This window comes from Octopus bimaculoides, unplaced genomic scaffold, assembly GCF_046866305.1.
Source record: "Octopus bimaculoides isolate indiv1 unplaced genomic scaffold, ASM4686630v1 contig168, whole genome shotgun sequence".
Classification (NCBI taxonomy): domain Eukaryota; kingdom Metazoa; phylum Mollusca; class Cephalopoda; order Octopoda; family Octopodidae; genus Octopus; species Octopus bimaculoides.
Window position 1 is genome coordinate 25,352 of NW_028315418.1, and position 24,361 is coordinate 49,712.

The 24,361-nt window shown below is 44.0% G+C and overlaps 3 protein-coding genes across 3 annotated transcripts; all 3 read left to right on the forward strand.

The window, feature by feature from the left end:
• Nucleotides 1–1,728: 1,728 nt before the first annotated feature.
• Nucleotides 1,729–2,508, forward strand: LOC149129048 (uncharacterized). Its single transcript, XM_089346809.1, has one exon. The coding sequence runs from the start codon at nt 1,729–1,731 to the stop codon at nt 2,506–2,508; it is 780 nt and encodes a 259-aa protein (XP_089202935.1).
• Nucleotides 2,509–12,311: 9,803 nt separating this feature from the next.
• LOC149129049 (uncharacterized) lies at nt 12,312–13,091 on the forward strand. The gene has a single exon (XM_089346810.1). It carries the CDS (start codon nt 12,312–12,314, stop codon nt 13,089–13,091), a length of 780 nt encoding a protein of 259 aa, XP_089202936.1.
• Nucleotides 13,092–22,906: 9,815 nt separating this feature from the next.
• LOC149129050 (uncharacterized) lies at nt 22,907–23,686 on the forward strand. The gene has a single exon (XM_089346811.1). It carries the CDS (start codon nt 22,907–22,909, stop codon nt 23,684–23,686), a length of 780 nt encoding a protein of 259 aa, XP_089202937.1.
• Nucleotides 23,687–24,361: the final 675 nt, after the last annotated feature.

The following is a 24,361-nucleotide window of genomic DNA, read 5'->3' on the forward strand; positions in this document are numbered from 1 at the left end:
TTACGGGAGACAGACAGAAAGATAAATAAATACATAAATAGATAGATATATAGGTGGACAAATAGATGCATAGATAGAGAGAGAGAGAGGGAGAGACAGACAGTGGGTGGGGACGAACACATACAAAGACACACACACATACACACACAGATATGCGCGAGCGCGCATTTCTTTTTTTTGTTTGTTTTTTCCCAGCAAAGTTGTTTTACACTAATTTTTTAATTTCGTTTTTGATAACAAACAAGATGAAGACACTTATCCATCCATTGTAAATAAAGTACGTAATTCCTCATCTCAAAAATATAGAATAATATTTGTCTTTTGCTATGTTCCCAACACCATTTTAATATCCCAATTGTCTTTTATTGTTCTCAATACCATCTGAATACATCATCATCATCATCATCGTCGTTTAACGTCCGCTTTCCATGCTAGCATGGGTTGGACGATTTGACTGAGGACTGGTGAAACCGGCTGGCAACACCAGGCTCCAATCCGATCTGGCAGAGTTTCTACAGCTGGATGCCCTTCCTAACGCCAACCACTCAGAGAGTGTAGTGGGTGCTTTTACATGCCACCGGCACAAAAGCCGGTGAGGCAGTACTGGCAACGGCCACTCTCAAAATGGTGCATCTTATGTGCCACCCGCACAAGAGCCAGTCCAGGGGCACTGGCAACGATCTCACTTGGCTTGCCTGGTCTTCTCACGCACAGCACATTTGCAAAGATCTCGGTCAGTAGTCATCGCCTCGGTGAGGCCCAATGTTCGAAGGTGTTGCCTCACCACCTCATCCGAGGTCTACCTCTTCCATGGGTTCCCTCAACTGTTAGGGTGTGGCACTTTTTCACGCAGCTATCCTCATCCATTCTCACCACATGTCCATACCAGCGCAATCGTCTCTCTTGCACACCACAACTGATGCTTCTAATGTTCAGCTTTTCTCTCAAGATACTTACACTCTGACGGGTATGCACACTGACATTACACATCCAGCGGAGCATACTGGCTTCATTCCTTGCGAGCTTACGCATGTCTTCAGCAGTTACAGCCCATGTTTCACTGCCATGTAGCATGGCTGTTCGTACACATGTGTCATACAGTCTGCCTTTTACTCTGAGTGAGAGTCCCTTTGTCGCCAGCAGAGGTAAGAGCTCTCTAAACTTTGCCCAGGCTATTCTTATTCTAGCAGCTACACTTTCAGCGCACCCACCCCCACTACTAACTTGGTCACCCAAATAGCGGAAGCTATCGACTACCTCTAGTTTTTCTCCCTGGAATGAGATAGAAGTTGTTTCCTGTTTGTTTACAGTGTTTATTGCACCTGAACATCTGCCACATACAAAAACTAACTTCCTAGTTAACCTGCCTTTGATATTGCTGCACCTCTTATGTGTCCATAGGTTGCACCGGGTACATCTTATAGAGTTACTACCTACTCCTTTTCTACATACTGAGCAGGGCCATCTACCTGAAGGGGTTTGTGTTTTATCTACCTTCCTATCATAGAGCAACATGAGAAGGGCATGCGTCCACCTGAAATATTCAAGTTAGGGAAAAACCTCAAAATTAACAGAATGTTGATAAAAAGGACGATTGATCGTTACCAGGAAACTTCTTTGATGAAAGATAGACAAAGATCAGGCCATCCCCTCACCTCCAGAACACCTAAACTCATCAAAAATGTTAGGGAAAAAATCAGACGAAATCCAAGAAGATCCATGAGTAGAATGGCAAAAGAAGAACAAACATCGCCAAGGACTACGCGGAGGATATGCAAAAGTGACCTAAAGTTGTCACCCTATAAACTCCAAAAGAGACAGCTTCCCTCCACGCCCACAATTGAAAAGAGACTCAGCGGAAGCAGACTCTTGTTGAACCGTATTAAAGATGGCACGCTCCGTAACATCATCTTTAGTGATGAAAAGTTATTCTCAGTTCAACAGTCTCACAATCATCAAAATGACCGAATCCTTGCTAAAAGTATTGTGGCAATACCTGGTAATGCAGGAAAGGTTTTCAGAACCCATAAACCAGCATCAGTGATGGTCTGGACAGCCATTTCTGAAAGAGGGAAAACTCCACTTGTTTTTGTCCCTCAAGGAATCAAGATAAACAAAGAACGGTACATCGAGGACATTCTGGAAGGCGCATTGATACCATGGTGCAATTCGGTGTACGGTGATGAAGTTTGGACTTTCCAACAAGATGGGGCGACGAGCCACACGTCTCGATTAACACAACAGTGGTGTAGAGACAACTGTCCGTCCTGGATCAGCAAAGAAGAATGGCCTCCCTCATCACCTGATCTTAACGCTCTTGATTATTGTTTGTGGTCAATTCTGGAGAATGAAGCCTGCTCTACTCCTTGCCAAAATATTGGAGCTCTAAAGAAAAAATTGACCAAGTGCTGGGTTAAAATACCCTTAGATGTTGTGCTTGCTGCTATAGATGACTTCCCAAAAAGACTTTGTAGTGTTGTGAAGGCACGAGGTAAACATTTTGAATAAAAGATACACCATATTGTTCCTTGGCCATTTGCAAAGCATATTTTGTAATAGTGGGTTGTTAAATAAATTTTTGTCGGGATAAATCTGTGTTTTATTTTGTAACAGTATTTATGCCCCACCCTGTAAAAGCCTAGCGTTTGTTCTATGGTTCTCTGGGGACGTAAACACACCAACATCGGTTGTTTCGCAATGGTGGGGTGGGACACAAACATACACACACGCACACACACGACGGGCTTCTTTCATTTTCTGTCTACCAAATCCACTCGCAAGGCTTTGGTTGACCCAGGGCTATAGCAGAAGACACTTGTCCAAGGTGCCATGCAGTAGGACTGAACCCAGAACCGCCACTATTGCGCCTATGTATTTTGAATTTAGTTCACGGACTCCCAGGGGACTACCAGGGGTCGGCGGATCCCAGATTGGGAACCAATGGTTTAATCATGTGTAGTAAACACGCGCACGTATACACAAACATGCATACACACACATACGCTCTCTGTCTGTCTGTCTCTGTCACACACACACACACACACACACACACACACATTCACAATTCCCATCCACTCTCTCCCTTTCTCTTCTGTTTCTGCTTCACACACACATACACACAGTGAGTCACCCGTTCAATTACTTACACACACACAGGCGCACACACGCATTGACGCAAACACACACATGAACGCACGCATTCACACATACACGCACATGAACGCACGTATTCACACATACACGAACATGAACGCATGCATTCACACACACGCACACGCACACATTAGCTATGACAGAGTTGTCTCCCTTACTCCACAAATCTTTCTCTTTGCCTCAGACGAAATCTGACAAACTCCCATAATATATTCCATGTGTTTTGCCTGAAACCGTAAGGTCGCCATTTTGGCGATCTTAATGGCGACCTTACGAATAATATTTTTCATTTTCAACCTCGTATATCGTACGAACTAGGGATTTTGACCATTAAATCTTGGAGTCAAAATGCAGATTTATACTCAAGGATTTACGGGAGACAGACAGAAAGATAAATAAATAGATAAATAGATAGATATATAGGTGGACAAATAGATGCATAGATAGAGAGAGAGAGAGGGAGAGACAGACAGTGGGTGGGGACGAACACATACAAAGACACACACACATACACACACAGATATGCGCGAGCGCGCATTTCTTTTTTTTGTTTGTTTTTTCCCAGCAAAGTTGTTTTACACTAATTTTTTAATTTCGTTTTTGATAACAAACAAGATGAAGACACTTATCCATCCATTGTAAATAAAGTACGTAATTCCTCATCTCAAAAATATAGAATAATATTTGTCTTTTGCTATGTTCCCAACACCATTTTAATATCCCAATTGTCTTTTATTGTTCTCAATACCATCTGAATACATCATCATCATCATCATCGTCGTTTAACGTCCGCTTTCCATGCTAGCATGGGTTGGACGATTTGACTGAGGACTGGTGAAACCGGCTGGCAACACCAGGCTCCAATCCGATCTGGCAGAGTTTCTACAGCTGGATGCCCTTCCTAACGCCAACCACTCAGAGAGTGTAGTGGGTGCTTTTACATGCCACCGGCACAAAAGCCGGTGAGGCAGTACTGGCAACGGCCACTCTCAAAATGGTGCATCTTATGTGCCACCCGCACAAGAGCCAGTCCAGGGGCACTGGCAACGATCTCACTTGGCTTGCCTGGTCTTCTCACGCACAGCACATTTGCAAAGATCTCGGTCAGTAGTCATCGCCTCGGTGAGGCCCAATGTTCGAAGGTGTTGCCTCACCACCTCATCCGAGGTCTACCTCTTCCATGGGTTCCCTCAACTGTTAGGGTGTGGCACTTTTTCACGCAGCTATCCTCATCCATTCTCACCACATGTCCATACCAGCGCAATCGTCTCTCTTGCACACCACAACTGATGCTTCTAATGTTCAGCTTTTCTCTCAAGATACTTACACTCTGACGGGTATGCACACTGACATTACACATCCAGCGGAGCATACTGGCTTCATTCCTTGCGAGCTTACGCATGTCTTCAGCAGTTACAGCCCATGTTTCACTGCCATGTAGCATGGCTGTTCGTACACATGTGTCATACAGTCTGCCTTTTACTCTGAGTGAGAGTCCCTTTGTCGCCAGCAGAGGTAAGAGCTCTCTAAACTTTGCCCAGGCTATTCTTATTCTAGCAGCTACACTTTCAGCGCACCCACCCCCACTACTAACTTGGTCACCCAAATAGCGGAAGCTATCGACTACCTCTAGTTTTTCTCCCTGGAATGAGATAGAAGTTGTTTCCTGTTTGTTTACAGTGTTTATTGCACCTGAACATCTGCCACATACAAAAACTAACTTCCTAGTTAACCTGCCTTTGATATTGCTGCACCTCTTATGTGTCCATAGGTTGCACCGGGTACATCTTATAGAGTTACTACCTACTCCTTTTCTACATACTGAGCAGGGCCATCTACCTGAAGGGGTTTGTGTTTTATCTACCTTCCTATCATAGAGCAACATGAGAAGGGCATGCGTCCACCTGAAATATTCAAGTTAGGGAAAAACCTCAAAATTAACAGAATGTTGATAAAAAGGACGATTGATCGTTACCAGGAAACTTCTTCGATGAAAGATAGACAAAGATCAGGCCATCCCCTCACCTCCAGAACACCTAAACTCATCAAAAATGTTAGGGAAAAAATCAGACGAAATCCAAGAAGATCCATGAGTAGAATGGCAAAAGAAGAACAAACATCGCCAAGGACTACGCGGAGGATATGCAAAAGTGACCTAAAGTTGTCACCCTATAAACTCCAAAAGAGACAGCTTCCCTCCACGCCCACAAATGAAAAGAGACTCAGCGGAAGCAGACTCTTGTTGAACCGTATTAAAGATGGCACGCTCCGTAACATCATCTTTAGTGATGAAAAGTTATTCTCAGTTCAACAGTCTCACAATCATCAAAATGACCGAATCCTTGCTAAAAGTATTGAGGCAATACCTGGTAATGCAGGAAAGGTTTTCAGAACCCATAAACCAGCATCAGTGATGGTCTGGACAGCCATTTCTGAAAGAGGGAAAACTCCACTTGTTTTTGTCCCTCAAGGAATCAAGATAAACAAAGAACGGTACATCGAGGACATTCTGGAAGGCGCATTGATACCATGGTGCAATTCGGTGTACGGTGATGAAGTTTGGACTTTCCAACAAGATGGGGCGACGAGCCACACGTCTCGATTAACACAACAGTGGTGTAGAGACAACTGTCCGTCCTGGATCAGCAAAGAAGAATGGCCTCCCTCATCACCTGATCTTAACGCTCTTGATTATTGTTTGTGGTCAATTCTGGAGAATGAAGCCTGCTCTACTCCTTGCCAAAATATTGGAGCTCTAAAGAAAAAATTGACCAAGTGCTGGGTTAAAATACCCTTAGATGTTGTGCTTGCTGCTATAGATGACTTCCCAAAAAGACTTTGTAGTGTTGTGAAGGCACGAGGTAAACATTTTGAATAAAAGATACACCATATTGTTCCTTGGCCATTTGCAAAGCATATTTTGTAATAGTGGGTTGTTAAATAAACTTTTGTCGGGATAAATCTGTGTTTTATTTTGTAACAGTATTTATGCCCCACCCTGTAAAAGCCTAGCGTTTGTTCTATGGTTCTCTGGGGACGTAAACACACCAACATCGGTTGTTTCGCAATGGTGGGGTGGGACACAAACATACACACACGCACACACACGACGGGCTTCTTTCATTTTCTGTCTACCAAATCCACTCGCAAGGCTTTGGTTGACCCAGGGCTATAGCAGAAGACACTTGTCCAAGGTGCCATGCAGTAGGACTGAACCCAGAACCGCCACTATTGCGCCTATGTATTTTGAATTTAGTTCACGGACTCCCAGGGGACTACCAGGGGTCGGCGGATCCCAGATTGGGAACCAATGGTTTAATCATGTGTAGTAAACACGCGCACATATACACAAACATGCATACACACACATACGCTCTCTGTCTGTCTGTCTCTGTCACACACACACACACACACACACACACATTCACAATTCCCATCCACTCTCTCCCTTTCTCTTCTGTTTCTGCTTCACACACACATACACACAGTGAGTCACCTGTTCAATTACTTACACACACACAGGCGCACACACGCATTGACGCAAACACACACATGAACGCACGCATTCACACATACACGCACATGAACGCACGCATTCACACATACACGCACATGAACGCACGTATTCACACATACACGAACATGAACGCATGCATTCACACACACGCACACGCACACATTAGCTATGACAGAGTTGTCTCCCTTACTCCACAAATCTTTCTCTTTGCCTCAGACGAAATCTGACAAACTCCCATAATATATTCCATGTGTTTTGCCTGAAACCGTAAGGTCGCCATTTTGGCGATCTTAATGGCGACCTTACGAATAATATTTTTCATTTTCAACCTCGTATATCGTACGAACTAGGGATTTTGACCATTAAATCTTGGAGTCAAAATGCAGATTTATACTCAAGGATTTACGGGAGACAGACAGAAAGATAAATAAATACATAAATAGATAGATATATAGGTGGACAAATAGATGCATAGATAGAGAGAGAGAGAGGGAGAGACAGACAGTGGGTGGGGACGAACACACACACATACACACACAGATATGCGCGAGCGCGCATTTCTTTTTTTTGTTTGTTTTTTCCCAGCAAAGTTGTTTTACACTAATTTTTTAATTTCGTTTTTGATAACAAACAAGATGAAGACACTTATCCATCCATTGTAAATAAAGTACGTAATTCCTCATCTCAAAAATATAGAATAATATTTGTCTTTTGCTATGTTCCCAACACCATTTTAATATCCCAATTGTCTTTTATTGTTCTTAATACCATCTGAATACATCATCATCATCATCATCGTCGTTTAACGTCCGCTTTCCATGCTAGCATGGGTTGGACGATTTGACTGAGGACTGGTGAAACCGGCTGGCAACACCAGGCTCCAATCCGATCTGGCAGAGTTTCTACAGCTGGATGCCCTTCCTAACGCCAACCACTCAGAGAGTGTAGTGGGTGCTTTTACATGCCACTGGCACAAAAGCCTGTGAGGCAGTACTGGCAACGGCCACTCTCAAAATGGTGCATCTTATGTGCCACCCGCACAAGAGCCAGTCCAGGGGCACTGGCAACGATCTCACTTGGCTTGCCTGGTCTTCTCACGCACAGCACATTTGCAAAGATCTCGGTCAGTAGTCATCGCCTCGGTGAGGCCCAATGTTCGAAGGTGTTGCCTCACCACCTCATCCGAGGTCTACCTCTTCCATGGGTTCCCTCAACTGTTAGGGTGTGGCACTTTTTCACGCAGCTATCCTCATCCATTCTCACCACATGTCCATACCAGCGCAATCGTCTCTCTTGCACACCACAACTGATGCTTCTAATGTTCAGCTTTTCTCTCAAGATACTTACACTCTGACGGGTATGCACACTGACATTACACATCCAGCGGAGCATACTGGCTTCATTCCTTGCGAGCTTACGCATGTCTTCAGCAGTTACAGCCCATGTTTCACTGCCATGTAGCATGGCTGTTCGTACACATGTGTCATACAGTCTGCCTTTTACTCTGAGTGAGAGTCCCTTTGTCGCCAGCAGAGGTAAGAGCTCTCTAAACTTTGCCCAGGCTATTCTTATTCTAGCAGCTACACTTTCAGCGCACCCACCCCCACTACTAACTTGGTCACCCAAATAGCGGAAGCTATCGACTACCTCTAGTTTTTCTCCCTGGAATGAGATAGAAGTTGTTTCCTGTTTGTTTACAGTGTTTATTGCACCTGAACATCTGCCACATACAAAAACTAACTTCCTAGTTAACCTGCCTTTGATATTGCTGCACCTCTTATGTGTCCATAGGTTGCACCGGGTACATCTTATAGAGTTACTACCTACTCCTTTTCTACATACTGAGCAGGGCCATCTACCTGAAGGGGTTTGTGTTTTATCTACCTTCCTATCATAGAGCAACATGAGAAGGGCATGCGTCCACCTGAAATATTCAAGTTAGGGAAAAACCTCAAAATTAACAGAATGTTGATAAAAAGGACGATTGATCGTTACCAGGAAACTTCTTCGATGAAAGATAGACAAAGATCAGGCCATCCCCTCACCTCCAGAACACCTAAACTCATCAAAAATGTTAGGGAAAAAATCAAACGAAATCCAAGAAGATCCATGAGTAGAATGGCAAAAGAAGAACAAACATCGCCAAGGACTACGCGGAGGATATGCAAAAGTGACCTAAAGTTGTCACCCTATAAACTCCAAAAGAGACAGCTTCCCTCCACGCCCACAATTGAAAAGAGACTCAGCGGAAGCAGACTCTTGTTGAACCGTATTAAAGATGGCACGCTCCGTAACATCATCTTTAGTGATGAAAAGTTATTCTCAGTTCAACAGTCTCACAATCATCAAAATGACCGAATCCTTGCTAAAAGTATTGTGGCAATACCTGGTAATGCAGGAAAGGTTTTCAGAACCCATAAACCAGCATCAGTGATGGTCTGGACAGCCATTTCTGAAAGAGGGAAAACTCCACTTGTTTTTGTCCCTCAAGGAATCAAGATAAACAAAGAACGGTACATCGAGGACATTCTGGAAGGCGCATTGATACCATGGTGCAATTCGGTGTACGGTGATGAAGTTTGGACTTTCCAACAAGATGGGGCGACGAGCCACACGTCTCGATTAACACAACAGTGGTGTAGAGACAACTGTCCGTCCTGGATCAGCAAAGAAGAATGGCCTCCCTCATCACCTGATCTTAACGCTCTTGATTATTGTTTGTGGTCAATTCTGGAGAATGAAGCCTGCTCTACTCCTTGCCAAAATATTGGAGCTCTAAAGAAAAAATTGACCAAGTGCTGGGTTAAAATACCCTTAGATGTTGTGCTTGCTGCTATAGATGACTTCCCAAAAAGACTTTGTAGTGTTGTGAAGGCACGAGGTAAACATTTTGAATAAAAGATACACCATATTGTTCCTTGGCCATTTGCAAAGCATATTTTGTAATAGTGGGTTGTTAAATAAATTTTTGTCGGGATAAATCTGTGTTTTATTTTGTAACAGTATTTATGCCCCACCCTGTAAAAGCCTAGCGTTTGTTCTATGGTTCTCTGGGGACGTAAACACACCAACATCGGTTGTTTCGCAATGGTGGGGTGGGACACAAACATACACACACGCACACACACGACGGGCTTCTTTCATTTTCTGTCTACCAAATCCACTCGCAAGGCTTTGGTTGACCCAGGGCTATAGCAGAAGACACTTGTCCAAGGTGCCATGCAGTAGGACTGAACCCAGAACCGCCACTATTGCGCCTATGTATTTTGAATTTAGTTCACGGACTCCCAGGAGACTACCAGGGGTCGGCGGATCCCAGATTGGGAACCAATGGTTTAATCATGTGTAGTAAACACGCGCACGTATACACAAACATGCATACACACACATACGCTCTCTGTCTGTCTGTCTCTGTCACACACACACACACACACACACACACACACATTCACAATTCCCATCCACTCTCTCCCTTTCTCTTCTGTTTCTGCTTCACACACACATACACACAGTGAGTCACCCGTTCAATTACTTACACACACACAGGCGCACACACGCATTGACGCAAACACACACATGAACGCACGCATTCACACATACACGCACATGAACGCACGTATTCACACATACACGAACATGAACGCATGCATTCACACACACGCACACGCACACATTAGCTATGACAGAGTTGTCTCCCTTACTCCACAAATCTTTCTCTTTGCCTCAGACGAAATCTGACAAACTCCCATAATATATTCCATGTGTTTTGCCTGAAACCGTAAGGTCGCCATTTTGGCGATCTTAATGGCGACCTTACGAATAATATTTTTCATTTTCAACCTCGTATATCGTACGAACTAGGGATTTTGACCATTAAATCTTGGAGTCAAAATGCAGATTTATACTCAAGGATTTACGGGAGACAGACAGAAAGATAAATAAATACATAAATAGATAGATATATAGGTGGACAAATAGATGCATAGATAGAGAGAGAGAGAGGGAGAGACAGACAGTGGGTGGGGACGAACACATACAAAGACACACACACATACACACACAGATATGCGCGAGCGCGCATTTCTTTTTTTTGTTTGTTTTTTCCCAGCAAAGTTGTTTTACACTAATTTTTTAATTTCGTTTTTGATAACAAACAAGATGAAGACACTTATCCATCCATTGTAAATAAAGTACGTAATTCCTCATCTCAAAAATATAGAATAATATTTGTCTTTTGCTATGTTCCCAACACCATTTTAATATCCCAATTGTCTTTTATTGTTCTCAATACCATCTGAATACATCATCATCATCATCATCGTCGTTTAACGTCCGCTTTCCATGCTAGCATGGGTTGGACGATTTGACTGAGGACTGGTGAAACCGGCTGGCAACACCAGGCTCCAATCCGATCTGGCAGAGTTTCTACAGCTGGATGCCCTTCCTAACGCCAACCACTCAGAGAGTGTAGTGGGTGCTTTTACATGCCACCGGCACAAAAGCCGGTGAGGCAGTACTGGCAACGGCCACTCTCAAAATGGTGCATCTTATGTGCCACCCGCACAAGAGCCAGTCCAGGGGCACTGGCAACGATCTCACTTGGCTTGCCTGGTCTTCTCACGCACAGCACATTTGCAAAGATCTCGGTCAGTAGTCATCGCCTCGGTGAGGCCCAATGTTCGAAGGTGTTGCCTCACCACCTCATCCGAGGTCTACCTCTTCCATGGGTTCCCTCAACTGTTAGGGTGTGGCACTTTTTCACGCAGCTATCCTCATCCATTCTCACCACATGTCCATACCAGCGCAATCGTCTCTCTTGCACACCACAACTGATGCTTCTAATGTTCAGCTTTTCTCTCAAGATACTTACACTCTGACGGGTATGCACACTGACATTACACATCCAGCGGAGCATACTGGCTTCATTCCTTGCGAGCTTACGCATGTCTTCAGCAGTTACAGCCCATGTTTCACTGCCATGTAGCATGGCTGTTCGTACACATGTGTCATACAGTCTGCCTTTTACTCTGAGTGAGAGTCCCTTTGTCGCCAGCAGAGGTAAGAGCTCTCTAAACTTTGCCCAGGCTATTCTTATTCTAGCAGCTACACTTTCAGCGCACCCACCCCCACTACTAACTTGGTCACCCAAATAGCGGAAGCTATCGACTACCTCTAGTTTTTCTCCCTGGAATGAGATAGAAGTTGTTTCCTGTTTGTTTACAGTGTTTATTGCACCTGAACATCTGCCACATACAAAAACTAACTTCCTAGTTAACCTGCCTTTGATATTGCTGCACCTCTTATGTGTCCATAGGTTGCACCGGGTACATCTTATAGAGTTACTACCTACTCCTTTTCTACATACTGAGCAGGGCCATCTACCTGAAGGGGTTTGTGTTTTATCTACCTTCCTATCATAGAGCAACATGAGAAGGGCATGCGTCCACCTGAAATATTCAAGTTAGGGAAAAACCTCAAAATTAACAGAATGTTGATAAAAAGGACGATTGATCGTTACCAGGAAACTTCTTTGATGAAAGATAGACAAAGATCAGGCCATCCCCTCACCTCCAGAACACCTAAACTCATCAAAAATGTTAGGGAAAAAATCAGACGAAATCCAAGAAGATCCATGAGTAGAATGGCAAAAGAAGAACAAACATCGCCAAGGACTACGCGGAGGATATGCAAAAGTGACCTAAAGTTGTCACCCTATAAACTCCAAAAGAGACAGCTTCCCTCCACGCCCACAATTGAAAAGAGACTCAGCGGAAGCAGACTCTTGTTGAACCGTATTAAAGATGGCACGCTCCGTAACATCATCTTTAGTGATGAAAAGTTATTCTCAGTTCAACAGTCTCACAATCATCAAAATGACCGAATCCTTGCTAAAAGTATTGTGGCAATACCTGGTAATGCAGGAAAGGTTTTCAGAACCCATAAACCAGCATCAGTGATGGTCTGGACAGCCATTTCTGAAAGAGGGAAAACTCCACTTGTTTTTGTCCCTCAAGGAATCAAGATAAACAAAGAACGGTACATCGAGGACATTCTGGAAGGCGCATTGATACCATGGTGCAATTCGGTGTACGGTGATGAAGTTTGGACTTTCCAACAAGATGGGGCGACGAGCCACACGTCTCGATTAACACAACAGTGGTGTAGAGACAACTGTCCGTCCTGGATCAGCAAAGAAGAATGGCCTCCCTCATCACCTGATCTTAACGCTCTTGATTATTGTTTGTGGTCAATTCTGGAGAATGAAGCCTGCTCTACTCCTTGCCAAAATATTGGAGCTCTAAAGAAAAAATTGACCAAGTGCTGGGTTAAAATACCCTTAGATGTTGTGCTTGCTGCTATAGATGACTTCCCAAAAAGACTTTGTAGTGTTGTGAAGGCACGAGGTAAACATTTTGAATAAAAGATACACCATATTGTTCCTTGGCCATTTGCAAAGCATATTTTGTAATAGTGGGTTGTTAAATAAATTTTTGTCGGGATAAATCTGTGTTTTATTTTGTAACAGTATTTATGCCCCACCCTGTAAAAGCCTAGCGTTTGTTCTATGGTTCTCTGGGGACGTAAACACACCAACATCGGTTGTTTCGCAATGGTGGGGTGGGACACAAACATACACACACGCACACACACGACGGGCTTCTTTCATTTTCTGTCTACCAAATCCACTCGCAAGGCTTTGGTTGACCCAGGGCTATAGCAGAAGACACTTGTCCAAGGTGCCATGCAGTAGGACTGAACCCAGAACCGCCACTATTGCGCCTATGTATTTTGAATTTAGTTCACGGACTCCCAGGGGACTACCAGGGGTCGGCGGATCCCAGATTGGGAACCAATGGTTTAATCATGTGTAGTAAACACGCGCACGTATACACAAACATGCATACACACACATACGCTCTCTGTCTGTCTGTCTCTGTCACACACACACACACACACACACACACACACATTCACAATTCCCATCCACTCTCTCCCTTTCTCTTCTGTTTCTGCTTCACACACACATACACACAGTGAGTCACCCGTTCAATTACTTACACACACACAGGCGCACACACGCATTGACGCAAACACACACATGAACGCACGCATTCACACATACACGCACATGAACGCACGTATTCACACATACACGAACATGAACGCATGCATTCACACACACGCACACGCACACATTAGCTATGACAGAGTTGTCTCCCTTACTCCACAAATCTTTCTCTTTGCCTCAGACGAAATCTGACAAACTCCCATAATATATTCCATGTGTTTTGCCTGAAACCGTAAGGTCGCCATTTTGGCGATCTTAATGGCGACCTTACGAATAATATTTTTCATTTTCAACCTCGTATATCGTACGAACTAGGGATTTTGACCATTAAATCTTGGAGTCAAAATGCAGATTTATACTCAAGGATTTACGGGAGACAGACAGAAAGATAAATAAATACATAAATAGATAGATATATAGGTGGACAAATAGATGCATAGATAGAGAGAGAGAGAGGGAGAGACAGACAGTGGGTGGGGACGAACACACACACATACACACACAGATATGCGCGAGCGCGCATTTCTTTTTTTTGTTTGTTTTTTCCCAGCAAAGTTGTTTTACACTAATTTTTTAATTTCGTTTTTGATAACAAACAAGATGAAGACACTTATCCATCCATTGTAAATAAAGTACGTAATTCCTCATCTCAAAAATATAGAATAATATTTGTCTTTTGCTATGTTCCCAACACCATTTTAATATCCCAATTGTCTTTTATTGTTCTCAATACCATCTGAATACATCATCATCATCATCATCGTCGTTTAACGTCCGCTTTCCATGCTAGCATGGGTTGGACGATTTGACTGAGGACTGGTGAAACCGGCTGGCAACACCAGGCTCCAATCCGATCTGGCAGAGTTTCTACAGCTGGATGCCCTTCCTAACGCCAACCACTCAGAGAGTGTAGTGGGTGCTTTTACATGCCACCGGCACAAAAGCCGGTGAGGCAGTACTGGCAACGGCCACTCTCAAAATGGTGCATCTTATGTGCCACCCGCACAAGAGCCAGTCCAGGGGCACTGGCAACGATCTCACTTGGCTTGCCTGGTCTTCTCACGCACAGCACATTTGCAAAGATCTCGGTCAGTAGTCATCGCCTCGGTGAGGCCCAATGTTCGAAGGTGTTGCCTCACCACCTCATCCGAGGTCTACCTCTTCCATGGGTTCCCTCAACTGTTAGGGTGTGGCACTTTTTCACGCAGCTATCCTCATCCATTCTCACCACATGTCCATACCAGCGCAATCGTCTCTCTTGCACACCACAACTGATGCTTCTAATGTTCAGCTTTTCTCTCAAGATACTTACACTCTGACGGGTATGCACACTGACATTACACATCCAGCGGAGCATACTGGCTTCATTCCTTGCGAGCTTACGCATGTCTTCAGCAGTTACAGCCCATGTTTCACTGCCATGTAGCATGGCTGTTCGTACACATGTGTCATACAGTCTGCCTTTTACTCTGAGTGAGAGTCCCTTTGTCGCCAGCAGAGGTAAGAGCTCTCTAAACTTTGCCCAGGCTATTCTTATTCTAGCAGCTACACTTTCAGCGCACCCACCCCCACTACTAACTTGGTCACCCAAATAGCGGAAGCTATCGACTACCTCTAGTTTTTCTCCCTGGAATGAGATAGAAGTTGTTTCCTGTTTGTTTACAGTGTTTATTGCACCTGAACATCTGCCACATACAAAAACTAACTTCCTAGTTAACCTGCCTTTGATATTGCTGCACCTCTTATGTGTCCATAGGTTGCACCGGGTACATCTTATAGAGTTACTACCTACTCCTTTTCTACATACTGAGCAGGGCCATCTACCTGAAGGGGTTTGTGTTTTATCTACCTTCCTATCATAGAGCAACATGAGAAGGGCATGCGTCCACCTGAAATATTCAAGTTAGGGAAAAACCTCAAAATTAACAGAATGTTGATAAAAAGGACGATTGATCGTTACCAGGAAACTTCTTCGATGAAAGATAGACAAAGATCAGGCCATCCCCTCACCTCCAGAACACCTAAACTCATCAAAAATGTTAGGGAAAAAATCAGACGAAATCCAAGAAGATCCATGAGTAGAATGGCAAAAGAAGAACAAACATCGCCAAGGACTACGCGGAGGATATGCAAAAGTGACCTAAAGTTGTCACCCTATAAACTCCAAAAGAGACAGCTTCCCTCCACGCCCACAAATGAAAAGAGACTCAGCGGAAGCAGACTCTTGTTGAACCGTATTAAAGATGGCACGCTCCGTAACATCATCTTTAGTGATGAAAAGTTATTCTCAGTTCAACAGTCTCACAATCATCAAAATGACCGAATCCTTGCTAAAAGTATTGTGGCAATACCTGGTAATGCAGGAAAGGTTTTCAGAACCCATAAACCAGCATCAGTGATGGTCTGGACAGCCATTTCTGAAAGAGGGAAAACTCCACTTGTTTTTGTCCCTCAAGGAATCAAGATAAACAAAGAACGGTACATCGAGGACATTCTGGAAGGCGCATTGATACCATGGTGCAATTCGGTGTACGGTGATGAAGTTTGGACTTTCCAACAAGATGGGGCGACGAGCCACACGTCTCGATTAACACAACAGTGGTGTAGAGACAACTGTCCGTCCTGGATCAGCAAAGAAGAATGGCCTCCCTCATCACCTGATCTTAACGCTCTTGATTATTGTTTGTGGTCAATTCTGGAGAATGAAGCCTGCTCTACTCCTTGCCAAAATATTGGAGCTCTAAAGAAAAAATTGACCAAGTGCTGGGTTAAAATACCCTTAGATGTTGTGCTTGCTGCTATAGATGACTTCCCAAAAAGACTTTGTAGTGTTGTGAAGGCACGAGGTAAACATTTTGAATAAAAGATACACCATATTGTTCCTTGGCCATTTGCAAAGCATATTTTGTAATAGTGGGTTGTTAAATAAACTTTTGTCGGGATAAATCTGTGTTTTATTTTGTAACAGTATTTATGCCCCACCCTGTAAAAGCCTAGCGTTTGTTCTATGGTTCTCTGGGGACGTAAACACACCAACATCGGTTGTTTCGCAATGGTGGGGTGGGACACAAACATACACACACGCACACACACGACGGGCTTCTTTCATTTTCTGTCTACCAAATCCACTCGCAAGGCTTTGGTTGACCCAGGGCTATAGCAGAAGACACTTGTCCAAGGTGCCATGCAGTAGGACTGAACCCAGAACCGCCACTATTGCGCCTATGTATTTTGAATTTAGTTCACGGACTCCCAGGGGACTACCAGGGGTCGGCGGATCCCAGATTGGGAACCAATGGTTTAATCATGTGTAGTAAACACGCGCACATATACACAAACATGCATACACACACATACGCTCTCTGTCTGTCTGTCTCTGTCACACACACACACACACACACACACACATTCACAATTCCCATCCACTCTCTCCCTTTCTCTTCTGTTTCTGCTTCACACACACATACACACAGTGAGTCACCTGTTCAATTACTTACACACACACAGGCGCACACACGCATTGACGCAAACACACACATGAACGCACGCATTCACACATACACGCACATGAACGCACGCATTCACACATACACGCACATGAACGCACGTATTCACACATACACGAACATGAACGCATGCATTCACACACACGCACACGCACACATTAGCTATGACAGAGTTGTCTCCCTTACTCCACAAATCTTTCTCTTTGCCTCAGACGAAATCTGACAAACTCCCATAATATATTCCATGTGTTTTGCCTGAAACCGTAAGGTCGCCATTTTGGCGATCTTAATGGCGACCTTACGAATAATATTTTTCATTTTCAACCTCGTATATCGTACGAACTAGGGATTTTGACCATTAAATCTTGGAGTCAAAATGCAGATTTATACTCAAGGATTTACGGGAGACAGACAGAAAGATAAATAAATACATAAATAGATAGATATATAGGTGGACAAATAGATGCATAGATAGAGAGAGAGAGAGGGAGAGACAGACAGTGGGTGGGGACGAACACACACACATACACACACAGATATGCGCGAGCGCGCATTTCTTTTTTTTGTTTGTTTTTTCCCAGCAAAGTTGTTTTACACTAATTTTTTAATTTCGTTTTTGATAACAAACAAGATGAAGACACTTATCCATCCATTGTAAATAAAGTACGTAATTCCTCATCTCAAAAATATAGAATAATATTTGTCTTTTGCTATGTTCCCAACACCATTTTAATATCCCAATTGTCTTTTATTGTTCTTAATACCATCTGAATACATCATCATCATCATCATCGTCGTTTAACGTCCGCTTTCCATGCTAGCATGGGTTGGACGATTTGACTGAGGACTGGTGAAACCGGCTGGCAACACCAGGCTCCAATCCGATCTGGCAGAGTTTCTACAGCTGGATGCCCTTCCTAACGCCAACCACTCAGAGAGTGTAGTGGGTGCTTTTACATGCCACTGGCACAAAAGCCTGTGAGGCAGTACTGGCAACGGCCACTCTCAAAATGGTGCATCTTATGTGCCACCCGCACAAGAGCCAGTCCAGGGGCACTGGCAACGATCTCACTTGGCTTGCCTGGTCTTCTCACGCACAGCACATTTGCAAAGATCTCGGTCAGTAGTCATCGCCTCGGTGAGGCCCAATGTTCGAAGGTGTTGCCTCACCACCTCATCCGAGGTCTACCTCTTCCATGGGTTCCCTCAACTGTTAGGGTGTGGCACTTTTTCACGCAGCTATCCTCATCCATTCTCACCACATGTCCATACCAGCGCAATCGTCTCTCTTGCACACCACAACTGATGCTTCTAATGTTCAGCTTTTCTCTCAAGATACTTACACTCTGACGGGTATGCACACTGACATTACACATCCAGCGGAGCATACTGGCTTCATTCCTTGCGAGCTTACGCATGTCTTCAGCAGTTACAGCCCATGTTTCACTGCCATGTAGCATGGCTGTTCGTACACATGTGTCATACAGTCTGCCTTTTACTCTGAGTGAGAGTCCCTTTGTCGCCAGCAGAGGTAAGAGCTCTCTAAACTTTGCCCAGGCTATTCTTATTCTAGCAGCTACACTTTCAGCGCACCCACCCCCACTACTAACTTGGTCACCCAAATAGCGGAAGCTATCGACTACCTCTAGTTTTTCTCCCTGGAATGAGATAGAAGTTGTTTCCTGTTTGTTTACAGTGTTTATTGCACCTGAACATCTGCCACATACAAAAACTAACTTCCTAGTTAACCTGCCTTTGATATTGCTGCACCTCTTATGTGTCCATAGGTTGCACCGGGTACATCTTATAGAGTTACTACCTACTCCTTTTCTACATACTGAGCAGGGCCATCTACCTGAAGGGGTTTGTGTTTTATCTACCTTCCTATCATAGAGCAACATGAGAAGGGCATGCGTCCACCTGAAATATTCAAGTTAGGGAAAAACCTCAAAATTAACAGAATGTTGATAAAAAGGACGATTGATCGTTACCAGGAAACTTCTTCGATGAAAGATAGACAAAGATCAGGCCATCCCCTCACCTCCAGAACACCTAAACTCATCAAAAATGTTAGGGAAAAAATCAAACGAAATCCAAGAAGATCCATGAGTAGAATGGCAAAAGAAGAACAAACATCGCCAAGGACTACGCGGAGGATATGCAAAAGTGACCTAAAGTTGTCACCCTATAAACTCCAAAAGAGACAGCTTCCCTCCACGCCCACAATTGAAAAGAGACTCAGCGGAAGCAGACTCTTGTTGAACCGTATTAAAGATGGCACGCTCCGTAACATCATCTTTAGTGATGAAAAGTTATTCTCAGTTCAACAGTCTCACAATCATCAAAATGACCGAATCCTTGCTAAAAGTATTGTGGCAATACCTGGTAATGCAGGAAAGGTTTTCAGAACCCATAAACCAGCATCAGTGATGGTCTGGACAGCCATTTCTGAAAGAGGGAAAACTCCACTTGTTTTTGTCCCTCAAGGAATCAAGATAAACAAAGAACGGTACATCGAGGACATTCTGGAAGGCGCATTGATACCATGGTGCAATTCGGTGTACGGTGATGAAGTTTGGACTTTCCAACAAGATGGGGCGACGAGCCACACGTCTCGATTAACACAACAGTGGTGTAGAGACAACTGTCCGTCCTGGATCAGCAAAGAAGAATGGCCTCCCTCATCACCTGATCTTAACGCTCTTGATTATTGTTTGTGGTCAATTCTGGAGAATGAAGCCTGCTCTACTCCTTGCCAAAATATTGGAGCTCTAAAGAAAAAATTGACCAAGTGCTGGGTTAAAATACCCTTAGATGTTGTGCTTGCTGCTATAGATGACTTCCCAAAAAGACTTTGTAGTGTTGTGAAGGCACGAGGTAAACATTTTGAATAAAAGATACACCATATTGTTCCTTGGCCATTTGCAAAGCATATTTTGTAATAGTGGGTTGTTAAATAAATTTTTGTCGGGATAAATCTGTGTTTTATTTTGTAACAGTATTTATGCCCCACCCTGTAAAAGCCTAGCGTTTGTTCTATGGTTCTCTGGGGACGTAAACACACCAACATCGGTTGTTTCGCAATGGTGGGGTGGGACACAAACATACACACACGCACACACACGACGGGCTTCTTTCATTTTCTGTCTACCAAATCCACTCGCAAGGCTTTGGTTGACCCAGGGCTATAGCAGAAGACACTTGTCCAAGGTGCCATGCAGTAGGACTGAACCCAGAACCGCCACTATTGCGCCTATGTATTTTGAATTTAGTTCACGGACTCCCAGGGGACTACCAGGGGTCGGCGGATCCCAGATTGGGAACCAATGGTTTAATCATGTGTAGTAAACACGCGCACATATACACAAACATGCATACACACACATACGCTCTCTGTCTGTCTGTCTCTGTCACACACACACACACACACACACACATTCACAATTCCCATCCACTCTCTCCCTTTCTCTTCTGTTTCTGCTTCACACACACATACACACAGTGAGTCACCCGTTCAATTACTTACACACACACAGGCGCACACACGCATTGACGCAAACACACACATGAACGCACGCATTCACACATACACGCACATGAACGCACGCATTCACACATACACGCACATGAACGCACGTATTCACACATACACGAACATGAACGCATGCATTCACACACACGCACACGCACACATTAGCTATGACAGAGTTGTCTCCCTTACTCCACAAATCTTTCTCTTTGCCTCAGACGAAATCTGACAAACTCCCATAATATATTCCATGTGTTTTGCCTGAAACCGTAAGGTCGCCATTTTGGCGATCTTAATGGCGACCTTACGAATAATATTTTTCATTTTCAACCTCGTATATCGTACGAACTAGGGATTTTGACCATTAAATCTTGGAGTCAAAATGCAGATTTATACTCAAGGATTTACGGGAGACAGACAGAAAGATAAATAAATACATAAATAGATAGATATATAGGTGGACAAATAGATGCATAGATAGAGAGAGAGAGAGGGAGAGACAGACAGTGGGTGGGGACGAACACATACAAAGACACACACACATACACACACAGATATGCGCGAGCGCGCATTTCTTTTTTTTGTTTGTTTTTTCCCAGCAAAGTTGTTTTACACTAATTTTTTAATTTCGTTTTTGATAACAAACAAGATGAAGACACTTATCCATCCATTGTAAATAAAGTACGTAATTCCTCATCTCAAAAATATAGAATAATATTTGTCTTTTGCTATGTTCCCAACACCATTTTAATATCCCAATTGTCTTTTATTGTTCTCAATACCATCTGAATACATCATCATCATCATCATCGTCGTTTAACGTCCGCTTTCCATGCTAGCATGGGTTGGACGATTTGACTGAGGACTGGTGAAACCGGCTGGCAACACCAGGCTCCAATCCGATCTGGCAGAGTTTCTACAGCTGGATGCCCTTCCTAACGCCAACCACTCAGAGAGTGTAGTGGGTGCTTTTACATGCCACCGGCACAAAAGCCGGTGAGGCAGTACTGGCAACGGCCACTCTCAAAATGGTGCATCTTATGTGCCACCCGCACAAGAGCCAGTCCAGGGGCACTGGCAACGATCTCACTTGGCTTGCCTGGTCTTCTCACGCACAGCACATTTGCAAAGATCTCGGTCAGTAGTCATCGCCTCGGTGAGGCCCAATGTTCGAAGGTGTTGCCTCACCACCTCATCCGAGGTCTACCTCTTCCATGGGTTCCCTCAACTGTTAGGGTGTGGCACTTTTTCACGCAGCTATCCTCATCCATTCTCACCACATGTCCATACCAGCGCAATCGTCTCTCTTGCACACCACAACTGATGCTTCTAATGTTCAGCTTTTCTCTCAAGATACTTACACTCTGACGGGTATGCACACTGACATTACACATCCAGCGGAGCATACTGGCTTCATTCCTTGCGAGCTTACGCATGTCTTCAGCAGTTACAGCCCATGTTTCACTGCCATGTAGCATGGCTGTTCGTACACATGTGTCATACAGTCTGCCTTTTACTCTGAGTGAGAGTCCCTTTGTCGCCAGCAGAGGTAAGAGCTCTCTAAACTTTGCCCAGGCTATTCTTATTCTAGCAGCTACACTTTCAGCGCACCCACCCCCACTACTAACTTGGTCACCCAAATAGCGGAAGCTATCGACTACCTCTAGTTTTTCTCCCTGGAATGAGATAGAAGTTGTTTCCTGTTTGTTTACAGTGTTTATTGCACCTGAACATCTGCCACATACAAAAACTAACTTCCTAGTTAACCTGCCTTTGATATTGCTGCACCTCTTATGTGTCCATAGGTTGCACCGGGTACATCTTATAGAGTTACTACCTACTCCTTTTCTACATACTGAGCAGGGCCATCTACCTGAAGGGGTTTGTGTTTTATCTACCTTCCTATCATAGAGCAACATGAGAAGGGCATGCGTCCACCTGAAATATTCAAGTTAGGGAAAAACCTCAAAATTAACAGAATGTTGATAAAAAGGACGATTGATCGTTACCAGGAAACTTCTTTGATGAAAGATAGACAAAGATCAGGCCATCCCCTCACCTCCAGAACACCTAAACTCATCAAAAATGTTAGGGAAAAAATCAGACGAAATCCAAGAAGATCCATGAGTAGAATGGCAAAAGAAGAACAAACATCGCCAAGGACTACGCGGAGGATATGCAAAAGTGACCTAAAGTTGTCACCCTATAAACTCCAAAAGAGACAGCTTCCCTCCACGCCCACAATTGAAAAGAGACTCAGCGGAAGCAGACTCTTGTTGAACCGTATTAAAGATGGCACGCTCCGTAACATCATCTTTAGTGATGAAAAGTTATTCTCAGTTCAACAGTCTCACAATCATCAAAATGACCGAATCCTTGCTAAAAGTATTGTGGCAATACCTGGTAATGCAGGAAAGGTTTTCAGAACCCATAAACCAGCATCAGTGATGGTCTGGACAGCCATTTCTGAAAGAGGGAAAACTCCACTTGTTTTTGTCCCTCAAGGAATCAAGATAAACAAAGAACGGTACATCGAGGACATTCTGGAAGGCGCATTGATACCATGGTGCAATTCGGTGTACGGTGATGAAGTTTGGACTTTCCAACAAGATGGGGCGACGAGCCACACGTCTCGATTAACACAACAGTGGTGTAGAGACAACTGTCCGTCCTGGATCAGCAAAGAAGAATGGCCTCCCTCATCACCTGATCTTAACGCTCTTGATTATTGTTTGTGGTCAATTCTGGAGAATGAAGCCTGCTCTACTCCTTGCCAAAATATTGGAGCTCTAAAGAAAAAATTGACCAAGTGCTGGGTTAAAATACCCTTAGATGTTGTGCTTGCTGCTATAGATGACTTCCCAAAAAGACTTTGTAGTGTTGTGAAGGCACGAGGTAAACATTTTGAATAAAAGATACACCATATTGTTCCTTGGCCATTTGCAAAGCATATTTTGTAATAGTGGGTTGTTAAATAAATTTTTGTCGGGATAAATCTGTGTTTTATTTTGTAACAGTATTTATGCCCCACCCTGTAAAAGCCTAGCGTTTGTTCTATGGTTCTCTGGGGACGTAAACACACCAACATCGGTTGTTTCGCAATGGTGGGGTGGGACACAAACATACACACACGCACACACACGACGGGCTTCTTTCATTTTCTGTCTACCAAATCCACTCGCAAGGCTTTGGTTGACCCAGGGCTATAGCAGAAGACACTTGTCCAAGGTGCCATGCAGTAGGACTGAACCCAGAACCGCCACTATTGCGCCTATGTATTTTGAATTTAGTTCACGGACTCCCAGGGGACTACCAGGGGTCGGCGGATCCCAGATTGGGAACCAATGGTTTAATCATGTGTAGTAAACACGCGCACGTATACACAAACATGCATACACACACATACGCTCTCTGTCTGTCTGTCTCTGTCACACACACACACACACACACACACACACACATTCACAATTCCCATCCACTCTCTCCCTTTCTCTTCTGTTTCTGCTTCACACACACATACACACAGTGAGTCACCCGTTCAATTACTTACACACACACAGGCGCACACACGCATTGACGCAAACACA